Source organism: Phyllobates terribilis, unplaced genomic scaffold (genome assembly GCF_046119375.1).
Source record: "Phyllobates terribilis strain yellow unplaced genomic scaffold, ASM4611937v1 Scaffold_5__5_contigs__length_657084704, whole genome shotgun sequence".
NCBI classification, from domain to species: domain Eukaryota; kingdom Metazoa; phylum Chordata; class Amphibia; order Anura; family Dendrobatidae; genus Phyllobates; species Phyllobates terribilis.
The window spans coordinates 500,221,316-500,242,309 of record NW_027362765.1 but is presented as its reverse complement, the minus strand read 5'-3'; the positions used below and the strand labels follow the sequence as shown (position 1 = coordinate 500,242,309).

The 20,994-nt window shown below is 42.9% G+C and overlaps 1 protein-coding gene across 2 annotated transcripts in view; it reads right to left on the bottom strand.

Annotated features, from left to right (window-relative positions):
• LOC141273561 (solute carrier family 22 member 15-like) overlaps positions 1-20,994 on the bottom strand; it is a 270,371-nt gene that overhangs the window by 180,378 nt on the left and 68,999 nt on the right. For both annotated transcript variants that reach the window (XM_073685577.1, XM_073685576.1), the window contains exon 7: positions 10,897-11,037. In XM_073685577.1, the coding sequence (XP_073541678.1) occupies positions 10,897-11,037 (141 nt within the window). The remainder of the gene's footprint in view (positions 1-10,896; positions 11,038-20,994) is intronic.

The following is a 20,994-nucleotide window of genomic DNA, read 5'->3' as shown; positions in this document are numbered from 1 at the left end:
TTAGGCTTTGAGGTTAATTGTCCGACTGAGCCACCCGTGGATTGCGGTCAGGGAGTACCACCGCTGCGAGGCAGACCGCTGAGGCTGGTGTTGTGTGCGCAGCATAGAATGGGATAACTCCCCTCGGGAGGAGTATAGCCTCAGGGCAGTGAGTGTGGATGATGGGGGTGATGGTGCACGAGCGCAGCAGGAATGACTCAGAGTCTTTGCAGTGCAGTTCAGGGTCTTTACTGATGATTATAAGGTAGACCCTCCCGGGAGTACTGGCTAGCATAAGAGGCCTGGTCAGTCTGTGAGCAAGCAGGAGTTCCCCTGGCCAGGTGGAGTTATAGGCCTCCCCGTCTGTCTGCACTCTTCCTGGCTACCTTGCTGTAAGCGGGTAGAAGTAGCCCACGTCCCTGAGTGTACCGTGTAGTGCTCACCCGTATGGCTGGTGACTTGGGGCCTTCTGTTAGCTTCCGCTCCACGACGGCGGTGCTGGTCCCTAGCTTGTGACTGAGCCTCCGGGCTTCTATGGCCAGAGGACCTGAAATCCCCTGCCGGCTGGTTTCTGCTGCTGGATATATAAGTTCTCACAGCTTCGGACTCCTGTGTCCGGTTCCAATTGTCTTCTGCCAGGGCGAGCTCTGCTCAGCTTCCAGCCCCTGGTCTTTAGCTCCTAGCTCCTACAGAGCTCCTTGCTGTTACTTTCCCTTGCTCTCACTCTGACTCTGACTGTTCTCTGACTCACTCAACCCCGCCCCAGATCCAGTTAATAAGGGCAGAATTCTCCCCTCCCAGGATTGGGGCAGGAGGATGTTGCATGTTTAAGGGATCCTGACCAGGAAACCACCCACTTGCTCTCCGACGTAATATCTCTATTACTGTGGTGACCAGACCCCTGGGGTGCCACACATGGCTCTTGTAAGGGGCATTGTAGTTCCTCATAATTTTTGGAAAGCCTTCCATTCACTGCTTAGGCCAACAGTGCACGGGAGACCCAGTTGCTATAAATGGAAAAAAAGGTTTAGTTAACGCCCTCTGACCTCCATGTCATTTCCAAGGGGCATTGGAGTGCCTCGAAATTTTTGGTAGGCATTGCACTCACTGTATGCCCTATAACTGTGTAGCCGAACCGCTCCTTTTGTTACAGAAACATATCCTACAAGACATATCTGGTTGACTGGCCTGATATTGATGTGAATGGTCCCTGTTCCGCCTGCTCTTTCTCCTTTGCCACTACCTCATCCATCATTTATCACCTGAAGCTTTGTTTTAACGGGAGTCATAGAACTTGGATAGTAGCAGGAAAACATCCAGCAATCCTCGGAGGAGGTAGGATATGCGCCAAAACGCTGACCACCTCAGGCCTAGCCGCTACTACATACATGCGCTTGCATTACAACAAAACAAAGCAGATGCTAACTTCTATCATCCTCATCATGCTCCTCACCTTGGCACTCTCAACTCCCCTGATGGAGAAGCCAGGGCCCACCGGAGGAGTCTGATAGTCCGGTGGGCTCGGCCAATGCTGCCCTAAAGCAGGCCAGGCTAAGAAAAGCGTGGGAAAGGTTACCGGGACAAATAGGGGTGGCTGGGGACCGAGTATGGACACCCGGCCACCCCCTGGAGGCTGTGGAGCAAGCGGGGACACCCGGCCACCAGGCGGCTGGGGACTGAGTATGGATACCAGGTCGCCGACACAGCCATGGCGTGGTGGCCAGATTCCGCCTCCACATGCCTAAAAGGTCCAATTTAAAGTGCAAGCAAGCAAGCAGTATGGTATTGCAGCCTGGGGGTGGGTGGGTGGCAGGCTGCATACTTGCGCTTGCATTGCAAGGAATGGGAGAGGTACAACTGAACACTGCCCTGGGACAAGGACTTGAATGGGGATAGTTGCAAGTCTGCAATGACAGGTGCAAGGTGGGAGGCATCTTCGCATGTACCATGAACAGGGGTTTGGCATGCACATACTACAGCGGAATAGGCTCTCCTTCCCACTAAATGCACTGGGGAGGGCACAGGTAATGTTTTGGTATACGCGCTTAATCTTATGTATAAGGCACACCAGGACAAATAGGGGCGGCTGGGGACTGAGTATGGATACCTCGCTGCCGAAGCAGCCATGAGGTAGTGGCCAGCTTCGGCCTCCTCCAAACTAAAAGGCCCCATTTCAAGTGCAAGCTAGCAGTATGGAATTGCAGTCTGGGGGTGGGTGGGTGGCAGGCTGCACACTTACACTTGCATTAAAAGAAAACATAGCAGATGCTAACTTCTGTCATCATCATCATGCTCCTCACCTTGGCACTCTCAACTCCACCGATGGAGAAGTCAGGGCCCAACGGAGGAGTCTGGTTCTCTGGTGGGCTCGTCCAATGCTGCCTAAAGCAGGCCGGGCTAAGAAAAGTGTGTGGGGGTATGTTCCAAGGAGAAATAGGGGCTGCTGGGGACCGTTTATAGACACCCGGCTGCCCCCAGGCGGCTGGGGACCGTGTGTGGACACCCGGCCGCCGGGCGGCTGGGGACTGAGTATGGATTCCAGGCCGCCAACACAGCCATGACGTGGTGGCCAGATTCCGCCTCCACATGCCTAAAAGGCCCAATTTCAAGTTCAAGCAAGCAAGCAGTATGGTATTGCAGCCTGGGCGTGGGTGGGTGGCAGGAAGCATACTTGAGCTTGTATTGCAAGGAATGGGGGAGGTACAATTGAACACTGCCCTGGGACTAGAACTTGCATGGGGATAGTTGCAAGTCTGCATCTTCTGATGCGGTAAGGATCACTTATGATGGGCACACTTTTAGACAGTGACCTGGGAGTCAGAGATGCTTCCAGGGGTCTTCCCCATGCTGTTCCCTTGTCTTTTCAGCACTTTATGCATGTGTCACACAGCACATGGCCAGATAAGGTTGTAAAATGTTAAAATGACATTTCACGGTGAATGCATTTGTCATAGTTGAAAGCAATACAAAAGTGCAAAAAAGCATAAAAAATGCTACTTGTGAACATAGCCGAAGGTGTGGAGGAGTATTTTTGTTTTTGGTCATTTATTTTAACTTATACACAAGTCTTTACCCTGGATAGGATGTTCCTTAACATATTTCACAGGAAAAAAAGTTTCACTTTCGTTTTTGAACGTTTTATTGTGAGCCTGTAAAAGTGGCTTAATACCTCTGACCACGTTGTTGACAGCAGTGACCTGGGGGTCAGAAATGCTTCCTGGGGCGATCCCCATGCTGTCCCCATGTTATTTGAGCACTGTCACTATCGTTTTGGGCACTTGTTAGGCTTTTAAAAGACTGCCGGGGGTGCCACCGCAAAAATGCTCTAGTCTCCCATAGACTAACATTGGGCTCGTTGCTCGGGTCGAGCACCCGAGTATCACGGCGAGCTCGGCCCGAGCTTCGAGCACCCGAGCATTTTAGTGCTCGCTCAACACTAGTAATTTCGTGTTGTAAGTTTTCCGTTATCTTGTACGATGTTTTATAAATTTGGGGCTTTGTTAGATCTATCCATCTAACATTTCTGTCTAGAGCGGTTTTCCATTTTTATGCTATCCCCTACTAGAGTGAGAAATGCAACTTTTTTTTATTTTGCAACTTTTTAAAAAGTTGGAATTCATAGGTCTGGCTTATAGCTCATGTGCATGGATAACGGTGCACACTTTTGAATACGCATTAGAAAAGTGACATAAAATTGGTGTGTAACATAATATAAACCTCTCCAACGCCATGACATTTTGGAAAAGCCTTGATCAATTCTCTTGAACCAGTAATGGATGCTATTACTATTAGGGTAAGTGCACACAACTGTAAAAATCAGACGAGTGCTGTCGGTCTTTTTGACGGATTGCACTTGTCCCTTTCTTATTTTAGGGGGCTGTGCACATATCCAACTTTTTCCTTGGACCTTAGTTTGGTCCGAGGAAATAAATTGTAGCATGCACGATTTACCTCCATCAATCGGATGGCACTCGCCCATTCGGCTCTTTGGATCCATGTAAAAAAAAAAAATTGGACTGCACTCTGATGACATCCAAGTGAGCTCAGATTTTCACGGACTGACAATATATAGAAGGTGGAGAATTTTTTTTTTTCCTCCACCTGCAAGAAAAATCGGTTCAGAGTCTGATCAGCAAAATCGGACAAATTTTCTCGGATGTGGAGGATACAGTTGTGTGACTCTAGCCTTACATAGCTAGATACAATGGTTTTCTCTGCTATGCCATTACCAGAGAATATGAGAAAAATGTTATCAATACGGGTCCGACCATCAGGATCTCCAACCAATCTGAAGAAATGGAGTGTCCATCCCCTGCTTATAGCGGAGAAATGCCCATACTCGCGCTCAGTCTCCATGATTGTATATAGCACATGTAGAAACAGGCGTGCATGACAATTGGGCTCTCCTCCATTTACATATCCCAGTGGTCAAACTCACAGTAATCAGACTTTTATGGTATATCAAATGTATATTATATATCAAATATTATTCAGCAAAAAAAAATAATATATTAAAGCAAAATTTACATAAAAACAAAAACACAACAATAAATAAATAAAATAATAATGATAACGAAACATACGCAAGTACAATCCCGGCCTGGTCCTAATGATATTAGAAGTTGAGGTTACGGAGCGAGCACAACTAAAAGAACATCTGATAATGTAATGCTGCATTAGAGAGTGACATTATATCCCTCTGATGTATGACTGTAAAATTATAGATGATAGCACCTCTAATCCACGCAGACCCAAACGGGGGTGTTTGTCATTAGCTAAGCATTCTGTCTATATGGAGCAGTAATAAGCAATCATGTATATACTAATCTAGCCTGGAGGATGTAGGAAGTAGCGGAGGTTATTAAAGTTAGGGATGGAAAAGACAAGTATAACTTGCAAAGTTCCATTTAATATGGTTTGGAAAGTTAAATTGAAATTGTGGTCAAAATTATCCTTCAAAACATTCTGTAAGCTACTCAATTTAATTAATTAAAATTACCAGACTTATTTATTAATTCTGTAATCTCAACATTTACAATAAGTTTTGAGTCAGCTCATTAAAGGCTGTCAGGCTATGTGCAGATGAAGTTTTTTTGTCGTACTCAAACAAATGGCTCGATTCATCAAGAGGCACAAGCCTTTTCATGACTTAGGATGAGTGGTGTATACTTCTGGGTGCGATTTGCCATAAATCCTACTCTAGTTCTTGCTGGAGTAAGATTTGTGGCAAAGTGAACAGCACCGCTCATCATGAATCAGGAGCGCTGGACGAGTGGTGTACACCTCTGTGAACACCATCGTCATCATGAATCCGGAGCTCCGGACGAGTGCTGTACACCTCTGTGAACACCACCACTCATCATGAATCATGAGCGTGGATGAGTGGTGTACACCTCTGTGAACCAGGACATCGGCATGTAAGCAAGTTTTTGTTATCGAATCTGAGGGCAGCATGATATAGGGGCAGAGAGCCTGATTCCAGTGATGTCACTTACTGGACTGCAGATTTGCTGACTGCCTTCCATGCGACACCTAGTCAAATAGTGATAATCATCTGCTGATAAAAACATTTATTGTATTCAAACTACAGCAAGCAGCTGAGAAAGTGGCACATCGCTGGACTTAGGCGCTCTCCCCCAACATTATGCTGCCCTCAGATAACATGCCAAAAACCTGCAGACTGATTCCCTTTAAACTTGGATTTAAAGGTTTTTTTTTTAATGAAAGCACTGGCAACGCACTCAAACCTCGGGATTCATTCACTTGTCGAAAAGGACAAGGTGTGATCTATCTCACATCAGCAAGAGGAAGGCATCATTAATATGGCAATTGACAGACAGATTGAACAGGACTTAAAGGGATTCTCCAAGAATAAGAGAAAATGGAGTCCCTGTTACAATTCTAACTGCAGCCCATCCTAGTCACGTGTCAGGATGGGCGGCAGACTGAAGGCATATAACTCCTGAGACCTGTGTCTCAACTGAAAAGAGCTGTATCACACATACCGAGTCAGTGGCTGGGAGCACGGCTGTTATACGTCAAGAAATGTTTTAACCCACATTGTAATCGGCGAGGAGATATCAATCTTCATCCACCTTCTCTTTCATCAGTCTGATAGTCTCTGTGTACTGCTATAAAGCGCACTATTCCCAAGTCCAACTGGGAAACAAAAACATTGACGAGGAGGACACAGGAGAAAACCCCCTTTGTGCTGCCGGCTGCTAAATGAAATTCAGGTGATACAGCTCATGTCAGTTGAGACACAGGTCTCTGGAGCTGTATGTCTTCAGTCTGCAACCAGTAGTGACTAGGACGGGCTTCAGTTTGAACTATATCAGGGATGCCATTTTATCTTATTCTCAGACAACCTCTTTAAGAGCTCTTTTTAGCACTGAGGTAGAGAAGGCGTTCAAACTTCTAGGATGGCTCTTCATAGTCTGTGATTTGTGTTATATCTGCTCCCTTACAGTCTTCAATTTGAAATGTTAAATTCATCCAATAACCCCATTTAAACTAGCATGCATCCTCTCAGCCCACCCAGATCAAAAATGTCACTAGGCAGGGCTGTTCCTGATCCCCACCTATAATATATCAACCTTTTGTGGACATGGTCTTTTCGGTCATTCGTTTTTAAATGTTTTTAATGTTTTCACGTGTCTGCACTCATCTTTTTTGAATATATTTGTATACTTTTGGCTATTTGATGTGCATATCCCTTTTTGCATTGCTTCTCTCCTCTCTCCCTTGCAATATTGTCTCATTTTCAATGAAGGATATAGCACTCACATTTTCATCTATGTATATATGATACCATAGTGGGTATTTTGGTGCAAAACGCGTCACCATTGGCGGTACCATACTGTAGGATTAAGGAAATCAGAAACTTAAAATATATCACTCAGTTATAAAATCAAATCAGTTTGACTCTATAAGAACGCCCTGGGTCAGAATTGAAGCTGTATAAACACGCTCTTCGGTGGTCTACCATCCAACCTATACTTAGTCCTCTTACCTACTGTATCTAGACCTGTCCTGGTATATACTGTATAAGGAGTTAATGGTAAGGCATTCATTACTTGTCTGCTAAGTAATTCACGCAATCTTGGTTTTTTTGTACTTGGTAATGATGAAACGCAGGATTGTAAATCAGGAATGGGCAGGCCAGTATCTGCTAATCCTATGGCTGGCTGGTAACAATATTAGCCTTGGAAAAGACACGCCATTGTCTCCCTATTACTATTGTGTCTGTTCTTAGGCAACAGCTCAAACATGTCGACGTATGATCAATTAGGGCAAATGAGAAAATATTCACCAGAAAATCTGAAGGACTTTCGAAAACACCAACGTCTTAGCTACTGTATACCGAGGCAAATGTCAAGCAAGCAGTGAAAACATGCAGTCTACAATGTCAAGCAGTATGTCCCCCACCACATGAGTCTTCACACACATTCTGACACACAGAGAGAGAATTGTCTTTACCTCCTCTCTGCTGTGCATTATTTAAAGACTCTCAGAAGAAAGGGAAGATGCAGCGGAGCAACCAAGCAATTGAATATGGTGCGATGCTGTGTTTGTTAATAATCTGTGGACGAACCAGGAAAGCTCCACTTTGTAATCACACCTTGACGGACAGACGCCACATCTCCTCCAGCGATTGCCGTTAGTGCTCTCATGCTGCACAAGTTATTAACAGTGAGGGACATTCATAAAACCCACGACTAAGTGACAGGAGAAAGATGGAAAAACAGCTTGAGAAGTAGATTTAAAAAAAAAAAACAACACATGATGTCTACACAAGTGTTACGCTTGAGGTATAAAACGTCATATGCCAATTACAAAAATTCCCATTGTCTTGATGTTCTACATTTTTCCCAACAAGTTGTCCGAGCCATGCACAACAGTGAAGACTAACCTAAGCACAAAATGTGATTTATCTGACTTTGCGTTGATATTTTGGTTCTATCCAGGTTATTTTCTAAAGCAATGAACCAAAAATGTATTGCTTTTTCAAGCATTTCTGGACATTTTCATAGCTCAATAACTGAGGCTTCACCTATTCAACGGGACCTTCATTGATCCCTAAAACACCAGAGAATCATCGCTAATGGATATCTGATCAGGAGGGAACCCGTCCAATATCACTGATATAAAAACTGCAATCCATCCCTATATAACTCAAGAGAGGCCCTATGAAGAAAAAAATTGATGAGCTCATAGACCCAGTTATCAAAACGATCAGCGGAGATCCCAGCAGGTGATACAATACTGATCAGTCAGTGATAGTAGATCATTATGCCATTATTTGACATGGTAGGAAAACTAATACTAGTGCTGATAAGACGATCTTTTGATAAGGATTTAGTAAAGTATGGCTTTTTTAAATAGTTTTTCTAAACATCCTTCGCATTTCCACATAGATTTGGTGCATAATAAACAAACCATTAGTTTTGCTCATATTCCATATTTTCAAAAAAAAACTTCATGCATGTTTCTAATATACAAATGCATTTCAATTCCTCAGTTTCAAGATCGCAGCTGAAAACCAGTCTTAAAATAGGAGTAAAACTAAAGCGCTAATTATATACTGTGTTTCAATTCAGTTAAAAGTATGAACACAATTCATAAAAGGTTTAGGAAACCTGTGCACTATTTTACTATTGTTCATTTGCATTTTTAATGAAAAATGAGACAACTTTCTAAATAGAATTTATTAAAAATGTCTTACTATTTTGCTCATGTAGAAACTTTGCAACTCCAGCACATAGCTGGCTGTGCTGCTGCTTCTGACATTAATCAGACAGCATACAGCTCCTGAATTTCGGTTCTCTCTACTCTGCCCTTCCCCACAGGGTTAGGATATTTTAAAAAGAGTGTAATTTCACTATGGGAACAAGTCTCAGCAAGATCACATGTCTGATTATGTCAACAGACAGCTTCATAGATACCTAGAATGTCAGTTTGGTTATCCAACAGAAATACAATCTATTTATAAATGTTCGTGTGATATTGGCCTGGAGATAGATTTTGGGAGAAAGAGGGTTTACATGACAGAATAGGCAGGAAAACATTAAAATGTTTTTTTTTAGATGGTGTGGAGGGCAGATTACAAAGACAGTGCTTAAAGGGGATGTGAATAATGAAAAAGATCACTGCAGGATATTAGGTACCACCAGAGAAGTGGGGAGCATTCAGATTTACGGCCAGATAGACAAGCAAAATAGAACCTTAACCACCACACACAAAAATCGGCTATGGAAGAAGAAAGACATATTTGATGTTCCCTGAAGTTGATCTGTGACGCTCGCAGCCCTACCCTGGGAAGATGAGGGGTTACTCGGAGCCGGGTCAGATGTTTGGTGGGGTGGTAGAAGTGGCCTGGACCCGTTCCGTGCCCAGGGCCGTCACATTAAAAAGGGTGGTACGGGCTATCAGGGTTGAGTGGTTGCTATCGACTACGCCACCTGTGGTACCTGGTGAAGGCCACCAGCGCTGCTGCAGTCCTCTGAGGCGGGATGTTGTGACAGCAGTCGTTGTTACTACTCCCCACAGGCGGAGCAGGGCCCCAGGCAGAGACAAGGATGGAGCGTGTTGTAGTGTAGGAGGTCTGGTGCTGCGTGGTGCGGTGCAGTGCAGAAATAAAAAGTCCGGAGGCCATAGGGGTCGACTTCCAGGGTTTTTACTCACGTTAGAGTGTACAGCTGCAAGGCTTCTCCCTGCTCCTCACGGAGTTCTGCGGTCACCAGGAACGGGGGTCCAACAACCTCCGAGTAATTCAAGTGCTTAATCAGGACCCCGCACCAGAGTGTTCCTAGACTTCAGACCAGGTCCCTTCCTGTCTGTGTGTGTAGATAGGCCGGGTCTCCCTCTGGACTTCGCTCAGAAAAAGGGTACGTGTGGCAGCTCCGCTCCATCCGTTACCCGGTGGGATCCTCAGGGTCTGCCGGGCTTCCCTGACTAGGACGCAGAGTAGCAAAGTCAGGTGTCGGGGGCCGGTACCCCTCTTGCAGCTGGAATCCCTCTGACTAGGCCAGAATAGCGAGGACAGGTGGCATATACCGCTCCGTCTGCATCCCCCTGGGATCCTTTTGCGGTGGAGCTACACTCCTAAGCTCCAGGCCTTCTTGGTTATGGTCCTTGACCGGGTTTGAGACATTTCTTTACTCCAACCTGCCCCTCGACCCAAGGCCAGAGTACGAGGGCCGTGTCTCCATCCGCTGCAGGTTCACACAGAAGCCACGTTCAGGGATGGAGATCACAATCAAAGAACCACGAGCCAAGATGGCTGTTTATTAAATATGAAATATTAAGTGTAACTAAATGTGAGTCCTCCACACTCACCCACAAATTGGTTCCCCCTATCTCTTGGTTCCCCAGTCTCCCAATTTCCAGTAGGGGCAGCACTCTAGTGCCTACTAGCCCCCTATGGTGGGAGAAGTGTGGTGTTGGATGTGGAGGTGGGGTCCTGACCATCGCACCGTTCTTACCTCGAAGGAGGAACACCACACCCCATTAAAGAGGTGCCGCATCCCTGTGGCGGTCGAACCCTCAGGGGCGCCACAGATCTATAGCAACAAACTGAACAAGAAGCCACAGGGAACTGTGATCCCAGTGACGGCCATAGTTTATGATAGTCTCTCGAGAAGAATTTTACTTGGGAGTGAAAGTATCACAGGCCACCATTGTAAAAAAAACAAAGTGTCTAGACATTTGCATATGGCAGAACTTTCAGGGAAAGTTAAAGAACAGTAAATCACAAGACATCAGTCAGACTGATCTTAATATAAAATAATTAGAACCGTCTGTCTAGACATGTCCTAAATATAATTTTTATTTTGGTGTTCTTGTCAGATTTAGAAGTCTGGAAGCTAATCGGTATATTACGAATAATGATGTAGAACATAATCTTATGATACTTACCAAGACTTTTCAATGAAAAATAAGCAGAGAGGAAAAGCAGGGACTTCTACAAGGCCATACAATGCCACGTTCATGTATAGATTGCCTTTCAGCTCTCCTGCATTTAAGGTCAGACCATAGTAAACCAGACTGCAGACGTACCTGAAAGAAACAGAACATCATTGCTACTGAAAGGTTTGCAGATTTCAAGAGCTGTTTTTTCAAAAGTTAATTTATAAAGAATGCTCTCTGACATAGAAGAATGGTCTCGATGAAAATAATACTCCTTTCACCACTGCTGGCCTGAAACTCCCCGATCTATTAGCAATACTTTCCCCAAACACTGCGCTGGGAAATAAACTTGCAAGTCAGATGCATTTTACGGTGAATTACTTTACAAATGCACACATATATAGAGGAGGAGAGCTATCAACACATCAATTACAGACATAAATGAGAAATCCATTCATAGAGTCAGTTCTGGTACAGCGTGACGGCTATTTTTATAGGGTCTGGGCAGCTAACAACATTCAGCTTCTCTGTCATAGACCCTCTATTATCCACTGCATGACAAGTCGCCTTCATGCCGAAAGCAATACTTTACAGTATAAGAGCTATACATTTATTTCTTCGATTTTTAACTAACTAAAACCAGAACTAATTTACTGGAATCATTAGTCCGTACACAGTGAGATTAAAGAGGTAATCCTATTTATATTGGAAAGGTGCACAATATCTGAAGGATATCTGTAGAAGGGACATCACCAGGCCGATCACTACCGTTATGAGGCAGTAAGTAGGGAAAGATCTGTAGAGGTGATGTCACCAGCCCGATCACTACCGTTATCAGGCGGTAAGCAGGGTTGGATTTCTGTAGAAGTGACGTCACCAGGCCGATCACTACCGTTATGAGGCGGTAAGCAGGGTTGGATATCTGTAGAAGTGACGTCACCAGGCCGATCACTACCGTTATGAGGCGGTAAGCAGGGTTGGATATCTGTAGAAGTGACGTCACCAGGCCGATCACTACCGTTATGAGGCAGTAAGTAGGGAAATATATCTGTAGAGGTGACGTCACCAGCCCGATCACTACTGTTGTCAGGCGGTAAGCAGGGTTGGATATCTGTAGAAGTGACGTCACCAGCCCGATTAATACCGTTATCAGGCAGTAAGCAGGGTTGGATATCTGTAGAAGTGATGTCACCAGCCCGATTAATACCGTTATCAGGCAGTAAGCAGGGTTGGATATCTGTAGAAGTGACGTCACCAGCCCGATTAATACCGTTATCAGGCAGTAAGCAGGGTTGGATATCTGTAGAAGTGACGTCACCAGCCCGATTAATACCGTTATCAGGCGGTAAGCAGGGTTGGATATCTGTAGAAGTGATGTCACCAGCCCGATTAATACCGCTATGAGGCGGTAAGCAGGGTTGGATTTCTGTAGAAGTGACGTCACCAGGCCAATCACTACCGTTATGAGGCGGTAAGCAGGGTTGGATATCTGTAGAAGTGACGTCACCAGGCCGATCACTACCGTTATGAGGCGGTAAGCAGGGTTGGATATCTGTAGAAGTGACGTCACCAGGCCGATCACTACCGTTATGAGGCAGTAAGTAGGGAAATATATCTGTAGAGGTGACGTCACCAGCCCGATCACTACCGTTGTCAGGCGGTAAGCAGGGTTGGATATCTGTAGAAGTGACGTCACCAGCCCGATTAATACCGTTATCAGGCAGTAAGCAGGGCTGGATATCTGTAGAAGTGACGTCACCAGCCCGATTAATACCGTTATCAGGCGTTAAGCAGGGTTGGATATCTGTAGAAGTGACGTCACCAGCCCGATTAATACCGTTATCAGGCGGTAAGCAGGGTTGGATATCTGTAGAAGTGATGTCACCAGCCCCAATCACTACTGCTATCAAATGGTAAGCATGGTCAGATATCTGTAGAAGTGATGTCACCAGCCCCGGTCACTACCATATCAGGAGGTAAGAAAGACCGGATATCTGTAGAAGTGACGTCAACTATCCAAGTTATTTTCCAGTCTCCATTGCCATATATATCAAAGGAAGCTGAATCGCCATATATATCAAAGGAAGCTGAACCCACCGATTTCTGCAGAAATGATCAGTAAATTGATTTGTATGTGGATCTTGTAGGGTTTCTACTCACTTGGGTGCGTCGGGAGGCAAACAGGAAGCGTTTTCATTAAAAATGTACAAGACAGTTTATTGCTTCATAAACCGGTCAAAAGCAAAAGGAAAACAAACCGCCTTTAGCGCAGGCAAACAAAGTAAACAGTCCTTTAAGCAAAGTCTCTGGTTAGCCAGTCCTGTAGGCACAAAGGCTGTATAGCGTCCAGTACACCGGCTCAGTCTGGAGACAACCACACACAGGAGGCCTTCTCCCTCCAAACACAGACCATGTGTCAAACAATGGACTCCATTTTAAACTCTTAACCATACCCAGAGATGAGATATGTGGGTAGCCAGACCAGCCCATCTCTCCAACTACCCGTAACGCGGTCCCAGATGCACCAAACAGTCCTCTTAGTGCTTACATGCACTAGAGCAACATTCCTGGATTACATCACATAGGACAGCCATCTCTGTGATACATACTTCCCATAAACTATGTGTCCGTTAGCTACCTTACAGTCTCCAGACTATTCATCAACATCATTGGGCCGAGCTAATTTATAATCAGTGTCGTTCTCCTCTCCTAGTTGAGTACACATGGTGTCTGGAGACACAGTTGTCGCCTGAAAGAACGCACCTTTTCACAATATATTGTATACTAGTCTCGCAAATAGTCTCTAAAATACCTGACGCCGAAATAAGTTTCTATTCCCAGCTTGTAGCTTTATTGTAAGCAGCAGCACTCAAAACTCAAAAATTTGTGCTGGATGTCCCAGAACCAGGAGTGTAAGATCAAATGATATCTTCAGAATATGACCTAAGAGGGATGAAAGTGCCCGCGTATTCACTAGATCTTGTCAGAATGGCATATGTGGGTTTTAGAAGGCGCCACACAAGAACATGGAAGACTAGGCTGCAAAGATTTTGGAAGAACATTTGCAAGAATGATTCTCCGTACTCAAGTCCACTTCTATAATAGTACAATGATATCATTCAGGAACACTATTTACTAAAGTAAAAATAACTCAATATTGTCCTGTTAGTACAAAAAAAAACATTAAAATTTAGAACAGAAATTAAAGGGAACTTGTCCTGTGAAAAAAAGTTATTAACCTGCAGATATGGTGTTAATCTGCAGGTTAAGAGCGTTCTAAAGCTATGTGGCCGTGTGGCAATAAACTTTATTCCTAGCGGCAGTTTCGAGCTTTCAGTCACAGGGGCGCGGCTTTAGTCATTGCTCAGTAAATAGAGAGAGGCGGCTGTAGCCATGACCCCAGTACTGACTGACAGCCGGCTTAGTGTTGATGAACTGCTGAGCGGGCTGTCAGTCAGTGCCGGGACATTGAAGACACAACTTGAGGACTAAAGTGATAGTAAGAATAATAGAAATAACTCGCCATATACCTGCAAAATAGCCCTCAAATGATAACAGTGAGATGTTCCTTAAGTATTTTATTTAAGATGACTTCCAATTATTGCAGCAGATACCAACCGCTTAGTAACCAAGACAAATTTTAAAAACCTGATATATCACTTTTTGCGGTAAAAACTCTGAAACGCATCAACAAATCCCAGTGATTCTGAAAATGTTTTTTTGAAGACACATTACATCTTATGTTAGTGTTAAATTTAGATCGATACGTTTTGGGTTTGTTTATTAAAATATCAGATATTTGCTGAAAAATGTAAAAAATGTGCAATTTGCAAACCTCGAATATTTATACTCTCCAACCCGAAGGTCAGGCACAAAAACATTAATAGATAACATTTCCCATGTGTCTACTTTACGTCAGTATCATTTCTCAAATGTCCTTTTACTTTGGATGTTAAAATGGTTAAAAGTTTAGCAGCAATTGTTCATTTTCTTTTTTTTCAAGGAAATATATTTTTTAGAGACCTATTTAGTTTTGAAGTGACTTTAAGGGACCTGTTTATTGGACAATCCCCAAAATTGATGCCATTTTTTTTTTTAAAAAAACAACACTCCCTCAAAGTATTTAAAACTGCAGAGAGGAAGTTTGTTAACCCTCACAAACTTTAACGCAAAGTGGAGTGAATGAAATGAAAAATTATATTGTCCCACTAAAATTTTGCTAACATATTAACAGACCACCATAGCTGACAGACATCGGGGCCATTATTTGGCCTCGGTTTGTCCTGGATGGCAGCCATCGGAACGACACAATCACGATATTGGGGTGTCAATGTGCTTAAAAAGAGAGCCCTCTCCTTCCGTTAACCCTCTAAATGCCACTGTTGCTATTGACATCAGCGATCATGGCCGATGCAGCAGGGTGAAAGCTGTAGTACACAGCTGACACTTGCTTCATTTCCACCTATACAATTTTCTAATTTCTCAAGTCAGTAAAAAATAAAAAAAAATAAAAAGGGAATTGGCGGTTAAGGGGTTAAATTTTGCAAAGCCAAGCTGATCAGCAAGTGGAGTTCCACAAGAAACTGTATTAAAGAACACAGGTGTATGGAGGCATATTGTGCAGAATGCTAGGTTGTGGACAGATGGTATACAGATGGCACAAGGCGCTGAATATGTACCTGCTGCCGAGGAATCCTGGAAGCAGCCATTGCTATTCCATATTCTTGAGACTGCAGCTTTTCCATACATTGAAAATAAACTTACTAAAAAGTCTGAATATTTTCAAATAATGTGGAAATGGACGTAGTAAGTAGCAATTAAGAACAAATCCATAACTTTATTTTTTACATGCTAGAATGAGAAACTATATCAGGGATTGAGGATGTGGAAAAAACAGCAACAAATGGAAAAGAGAACCAACAAAAATTCCAGCCCATTTGTAATTAATATTGTAACAGACGCACCCAAATACTTAATACACCAACCAAAAAAAAAAATTGGTGCTACTGAAATCTCGTAAAACTTTGCTTTTCATTTAATTTATCTGTTTATTTATTTATTTATTTTATTTTAGATTAATAACAAGATCAGTAGCACAATGGAGGGCCACTACGCAAGTGGTTTAGCCAAGCTTCGTCAGGGGGCATGTCCTAGGGTGAAATGCTCATAGTGCCCCTACATTGCGTTACTCTGATTTTTATATTGTTTTTGGGTTTTATTTTAGATTAATAAAAAATTAAGTTTTATGAGACTTCAATAGCACTAATTGTTTTTCAGTTAGTAAATTCAACAAATGACAAATGCAATCAATTTGGGACCCCTATAATCTGAAAGGCAGCATCGTAAACCCTCAATCTCATCAATAGTCACAACAGGTAATACAGGATACAGAACTTTTAGGCTATGTTACCTAGATGAGTTTTTGACGCTGCATATTTTTGAAAAAAGTGGAAGCAACCTATTTTACTTAATGGGTGCCAAAATGCTGCAGAAAATCTGCAACATCAAAAACTCACCAAACGATCATTGTGCGAAAGTGGCTTTACTGGTTCATGTCCTGTATGTAAATTGCCTGGAAAGTGTACATGGGGCGTATCCCGAGGAGAAGTGTCCAGTGCCCCCTGCCCATTTTTCCATGACTGAAGCTGCAGATGTTTACTGAATCATCCATCCATCTCCAGCTTGGTTTTGAAAGAGTTTCATCACTGAAGTGATGGAATATTTTATGATATACTATCCTTTACCGACTGATAGAGATCCTAATGCTTGGACCCCCACTGTCCCTTAGAAGGGCTGCGGCTCTATCATGGACTTTTCTGTAACAGCAATTCTCCTACACGTGGGCAGGAAACTTCAAAACAGTAATTTTCACTTGATTGGAGCAGTGAAGTACTTCCTCTAAATAACTTGTGGCCACTGTGTGAAGCAACTTATTTCCCTTGATAAATAGGATGGAGAGTCTGAAATACTCAAAATCATGTTTTGGCATATCCTAGTGAAACATCACACCAAAGTAATAATGAAAGTACAATTACTTAAAAATGGACCTATGGACAGATTTCACAATACAAACTGCACATATTAATAAATAGATCTCTCAGGCCTTGTTCATACTGCGTTTCTGCAGTGTTCAGAGGATCCTTCTCAATCGGCATAAAAAGAGATTCAGACAAACACCTGATGAAGCCACAGTCTACTGTGAAACGCCCAGAGTTGAAATGAACTCACTTTATGACGTTTCTTGAAAGTGGCTGTCTTTTCAGATGGGCACAGGCGAGTAGTCTGCAATGCTCCTGTACCATCTAAAGACAGTCATCGTCAGTAAAAAGCACAAATGGAAAGCATTATAAAGCACCCTATGGCTCCATCGGAGGTTTGTCTAAATCTAGGATTCAGATGGAGAACTCAGACTTCTAACTTGTCAAATCCATATCAGAGTGGCTAAATCTCTTCCTAAACATTTCTTTGGGGCCGAGATTACATTTAACAATTGGGGAAAAACTTACAGAAATGATGATACAGTTGTGCTCAAAAGTTTACATACCCCGGCAGAATTTTTCCTTTCTTGGCCTTGTTTCAGAGAATATGAATGAGAACAAAAAAAATTTTTGTAAATACAAGAAAAATAGTCAGCTCACCTTTTAGGGGTGTGGAGCAATCTATGCCCCGCACGGATCCAACCAGAGCAACTAGGAGAGGATAAAAAACAATATCAAATGATCCAGCGAAGACAGCATGTAGGTAAAAATAAAACTTAGCTTTTAATTAGCCATATAAAATATTGCTCCACATGGTGTTGCAGGCAAAGTGCAGCTGTGCGAAGATAATAATGGTCTTTATCTTTGCACAGCTGCACTTTGCCTGTAACACCATGTGGAGCAATATTTTATATTGCTAATTAAAAGCTAAGTTTTATTTTTATTTACATGCCGTCTTCGCTGGATCATTTGATATTGTTTTGAAAAAAACTCTCCACTCATGGTTATTGGTTGGGTGAAGCCATTTATTGTCAAACTACTGTGTTTTCTCTTTTTAAATCTTAAATGACAGCCAAAAACATCCAAATGACCCTGATCATAAGTTCACATACCCCAGTTCTTAATACCGTGTATTGCCCCCTCTAACATCAATGACAGCTTGAAGTCTTTTGTGGTAGTTGTGGATGAGGTTCTTTATTTTCTCAGATGGTAAAGCTGCCAATTCTTCTTGGCAAAAAGCCTCCAGTTCCTGTAAATTCCTGGGCTGTCTAGCATGAACTGCACGCTTGAGATCTCCCCAGAGTGGCTCAATGATATTGAGGTCAGGAGACTGAGATGGCCACTCCAGAACCTTCACTTTGCTCTGCTGTAGCCAATGACAGGTCGACTTGGCCTTGTGTTTTGGATCGTTGTCATGTTGGAACGTCCAAGTACGTCCCATGCGCAGCTTCCGGGCTGATAAGTGCAAACTTGCCTCCAGTATATGCTGATAACGTGCTGCATTCATCTTTCCTTCAACTTTTACCAAGTTTCCTGCGGCTTTGTAGCTCACACATCCCCAAAACATCAGCGATCCACCTCCGTGCTTTACGGTAGGAATGGTGTTCCTTTCATCATTGGCCTTGTTGACCTCTCTCCAAATGTAACGTTTATGGTTGTGGCCAAAAAGTTAAATTTTGGTCTCATCACTCCAAATTACCTTGTACCAGAAGTTTTGAGGCTTGTCTCTGTGCTGTTTAGCATATTGTAGGCAAGATACTTTGTGGCATTTGCGCAGTAATAGCTTTCTTCTGGTGACTCGACCATGCAGCCCATTTTTCTTCAAGTGCCTCCTTATTGTGCATCTTGAAACAGCCACACCGCTAGTTTTCAGAGAGTCCTAAATTTCAGCTGATGTTATTTGTAGGTTTTTCTTTGCATCCCGAACAATTTTCCTGGCAGTTGTGGTCGAAACCTTTGTTGGTCTACCTGACCGTGGTTTGGTTTTTACAGAGCCCCTGATTTTCCATTTGTTAATCACAGTTTGAACGCTGCTGACTGGCATTATCAATTCCTTGGATATTTCTTTGTATCCCTTTCCTGTGTTATACAGTTCAACTACCTTTTCCTGTAGATCCGTTGACAATTCTTTTGCTTTCCCCATGACTCACAATCCAGAAACGTCAGTGGCTGGATGTAAGATGCAAGAGTCTGTCTGGATCCCAGAAACTCACTCAGCTTTTATGCACACACACGGATTACAAGCAAACAGGTCACAGGTGAGGATGTTACCTTTAGTGGCCATTCAAATCCATTTGTGTCAAATTCTGTGCATGTTATCAGGCCAAAATCACCAGGGTATGTGAACTTTTGATCAGGGTCATTTGGATGTTTTTGGTTGTCATTAAGATTTAAAAAGAGAAACACAGTAGCTTGACAATAAATGGCTTCACCCAACCAATAACCATGAGTGGACAAAGATTTTTTGTTCTCATTCATATTCTCTGAAACAAGGCCAACAAAGGAAAAATTCTGCCAGGGTATGTAAACTTTTGAGCACAACTGTATAATCATTTTGACATTTATTGCGTAAGTATACCAGCCTTCATCAGGTCTCGATTTTTTAAATAATACATGCACTTTATATTGTGGAATCTGGTGATAGAACAGCTCTTATTTTTATTAATTTAAGTTGACCTAAAAGTTAATATTCAAAGAAGCAGACATCAGCCCAACATTTTGGGACTCTCTTAGGGTCAGTAATGCATCCTAGCATTGATTTCAGACACATATAATGCAGCCGACTAAGCACGAAGTAGAACATACGTTTAATTTATGTCAGTTACTGTCTAAAATGCTGCCAAACAGGCAACCTAACACTTTATTAATTCCAGCCTTGTCTCTCGTCTTAGTCCCGAATGGCGGATGTAAGTGGCAGGATCTAGAGCTTGTCATAGTAATAATATCACAAAGGCTTTTTATCGCATTTAATCACTCGGATGTATGTATTATTTCATTTTGCATTGGTCTCAGAGGCTGGGGAAAGTTCTCTCATTTACCACCATAAAGCAGACTACCTTATTACTAAGCCTGTATGACAATTCTCCGCACTGACAAAATTATTAAAATGCATCCAGACTGCTTTTGTTATTTGAACACACTCCTCCAGCGCTTCCATTATATCCAGAGCAAGAATTGCTCACAAGTTATTATGATTAAAGGATTACAATCTCCAGGCTAAATGCAAAGATGTAAAATGCATCTTAAGTAGAAAGACAGCTCTTCAGAGATAAATCTTGTCGTTCTAAATTATACGACTTGGCGATTCACAAGACATTGCACATACTCGGTGTACTTTTCTTTTGCTGTGTAATTGGCATCATAATGAGCGCTTTGATGAAGAGCCGTTTGAAAGAAACTGTTGGTGACAGCTCCGATGGAAGCCTCCATTCTGCAGCACTCTATGTCATTGTCCTCGCTGCCCTAACATGCCAACACACAGATCTGCCACTTCTGATCTTCGGATGGAAACTCCAGCCCAGTATATTGTGAATTCTCACCTTCCCATGGAATGTACTCTTTAAACGCCATATTTCGTAAAACACAGTAAATTTGTTGGCTTCTCTGGAAATCTCTTCTTTGATTCCAAAGCCTTTTTTTTAACTTGTTAAGTATTCTCTTTTATTATTTACTTGGCAGTTGAAGTTGTTGGCTACAGGGACTTCGAAATGAGCCTGCTAAGAAGTCCAGTGTTGTTAAAAGAGATTCTCTGCTCAGTCGCACTCTCCCATATGGCATCTGCATTCTGCCCATGCTATGTCTATGCCACGGCATTTCATTATTTTCACCTTTGTTAGTGCTCACAGAGAGCCAGATGAGACGGCACATCACAAAACTGGAAGGAAAGGGGAGAGGGTGTACAGACAACAGCATGGAGGAAATGGTAGTCTAAGGACATGGTAGTGCTCAGTTGAGATTAAAAGCATAAAAAAATTATTAAAGCATCTTAAAAACCATAGTAGTGAACATCCTAAGAATTTAACTCTTCCAACGTTTCGACCCGAGCGCCATGCTATGAATAGGAACCACTCTGAGTTCAAACATATAGGATGTGTGTAGTAAGGTGCGTGTAGCAAGATGCGTGTAGCAA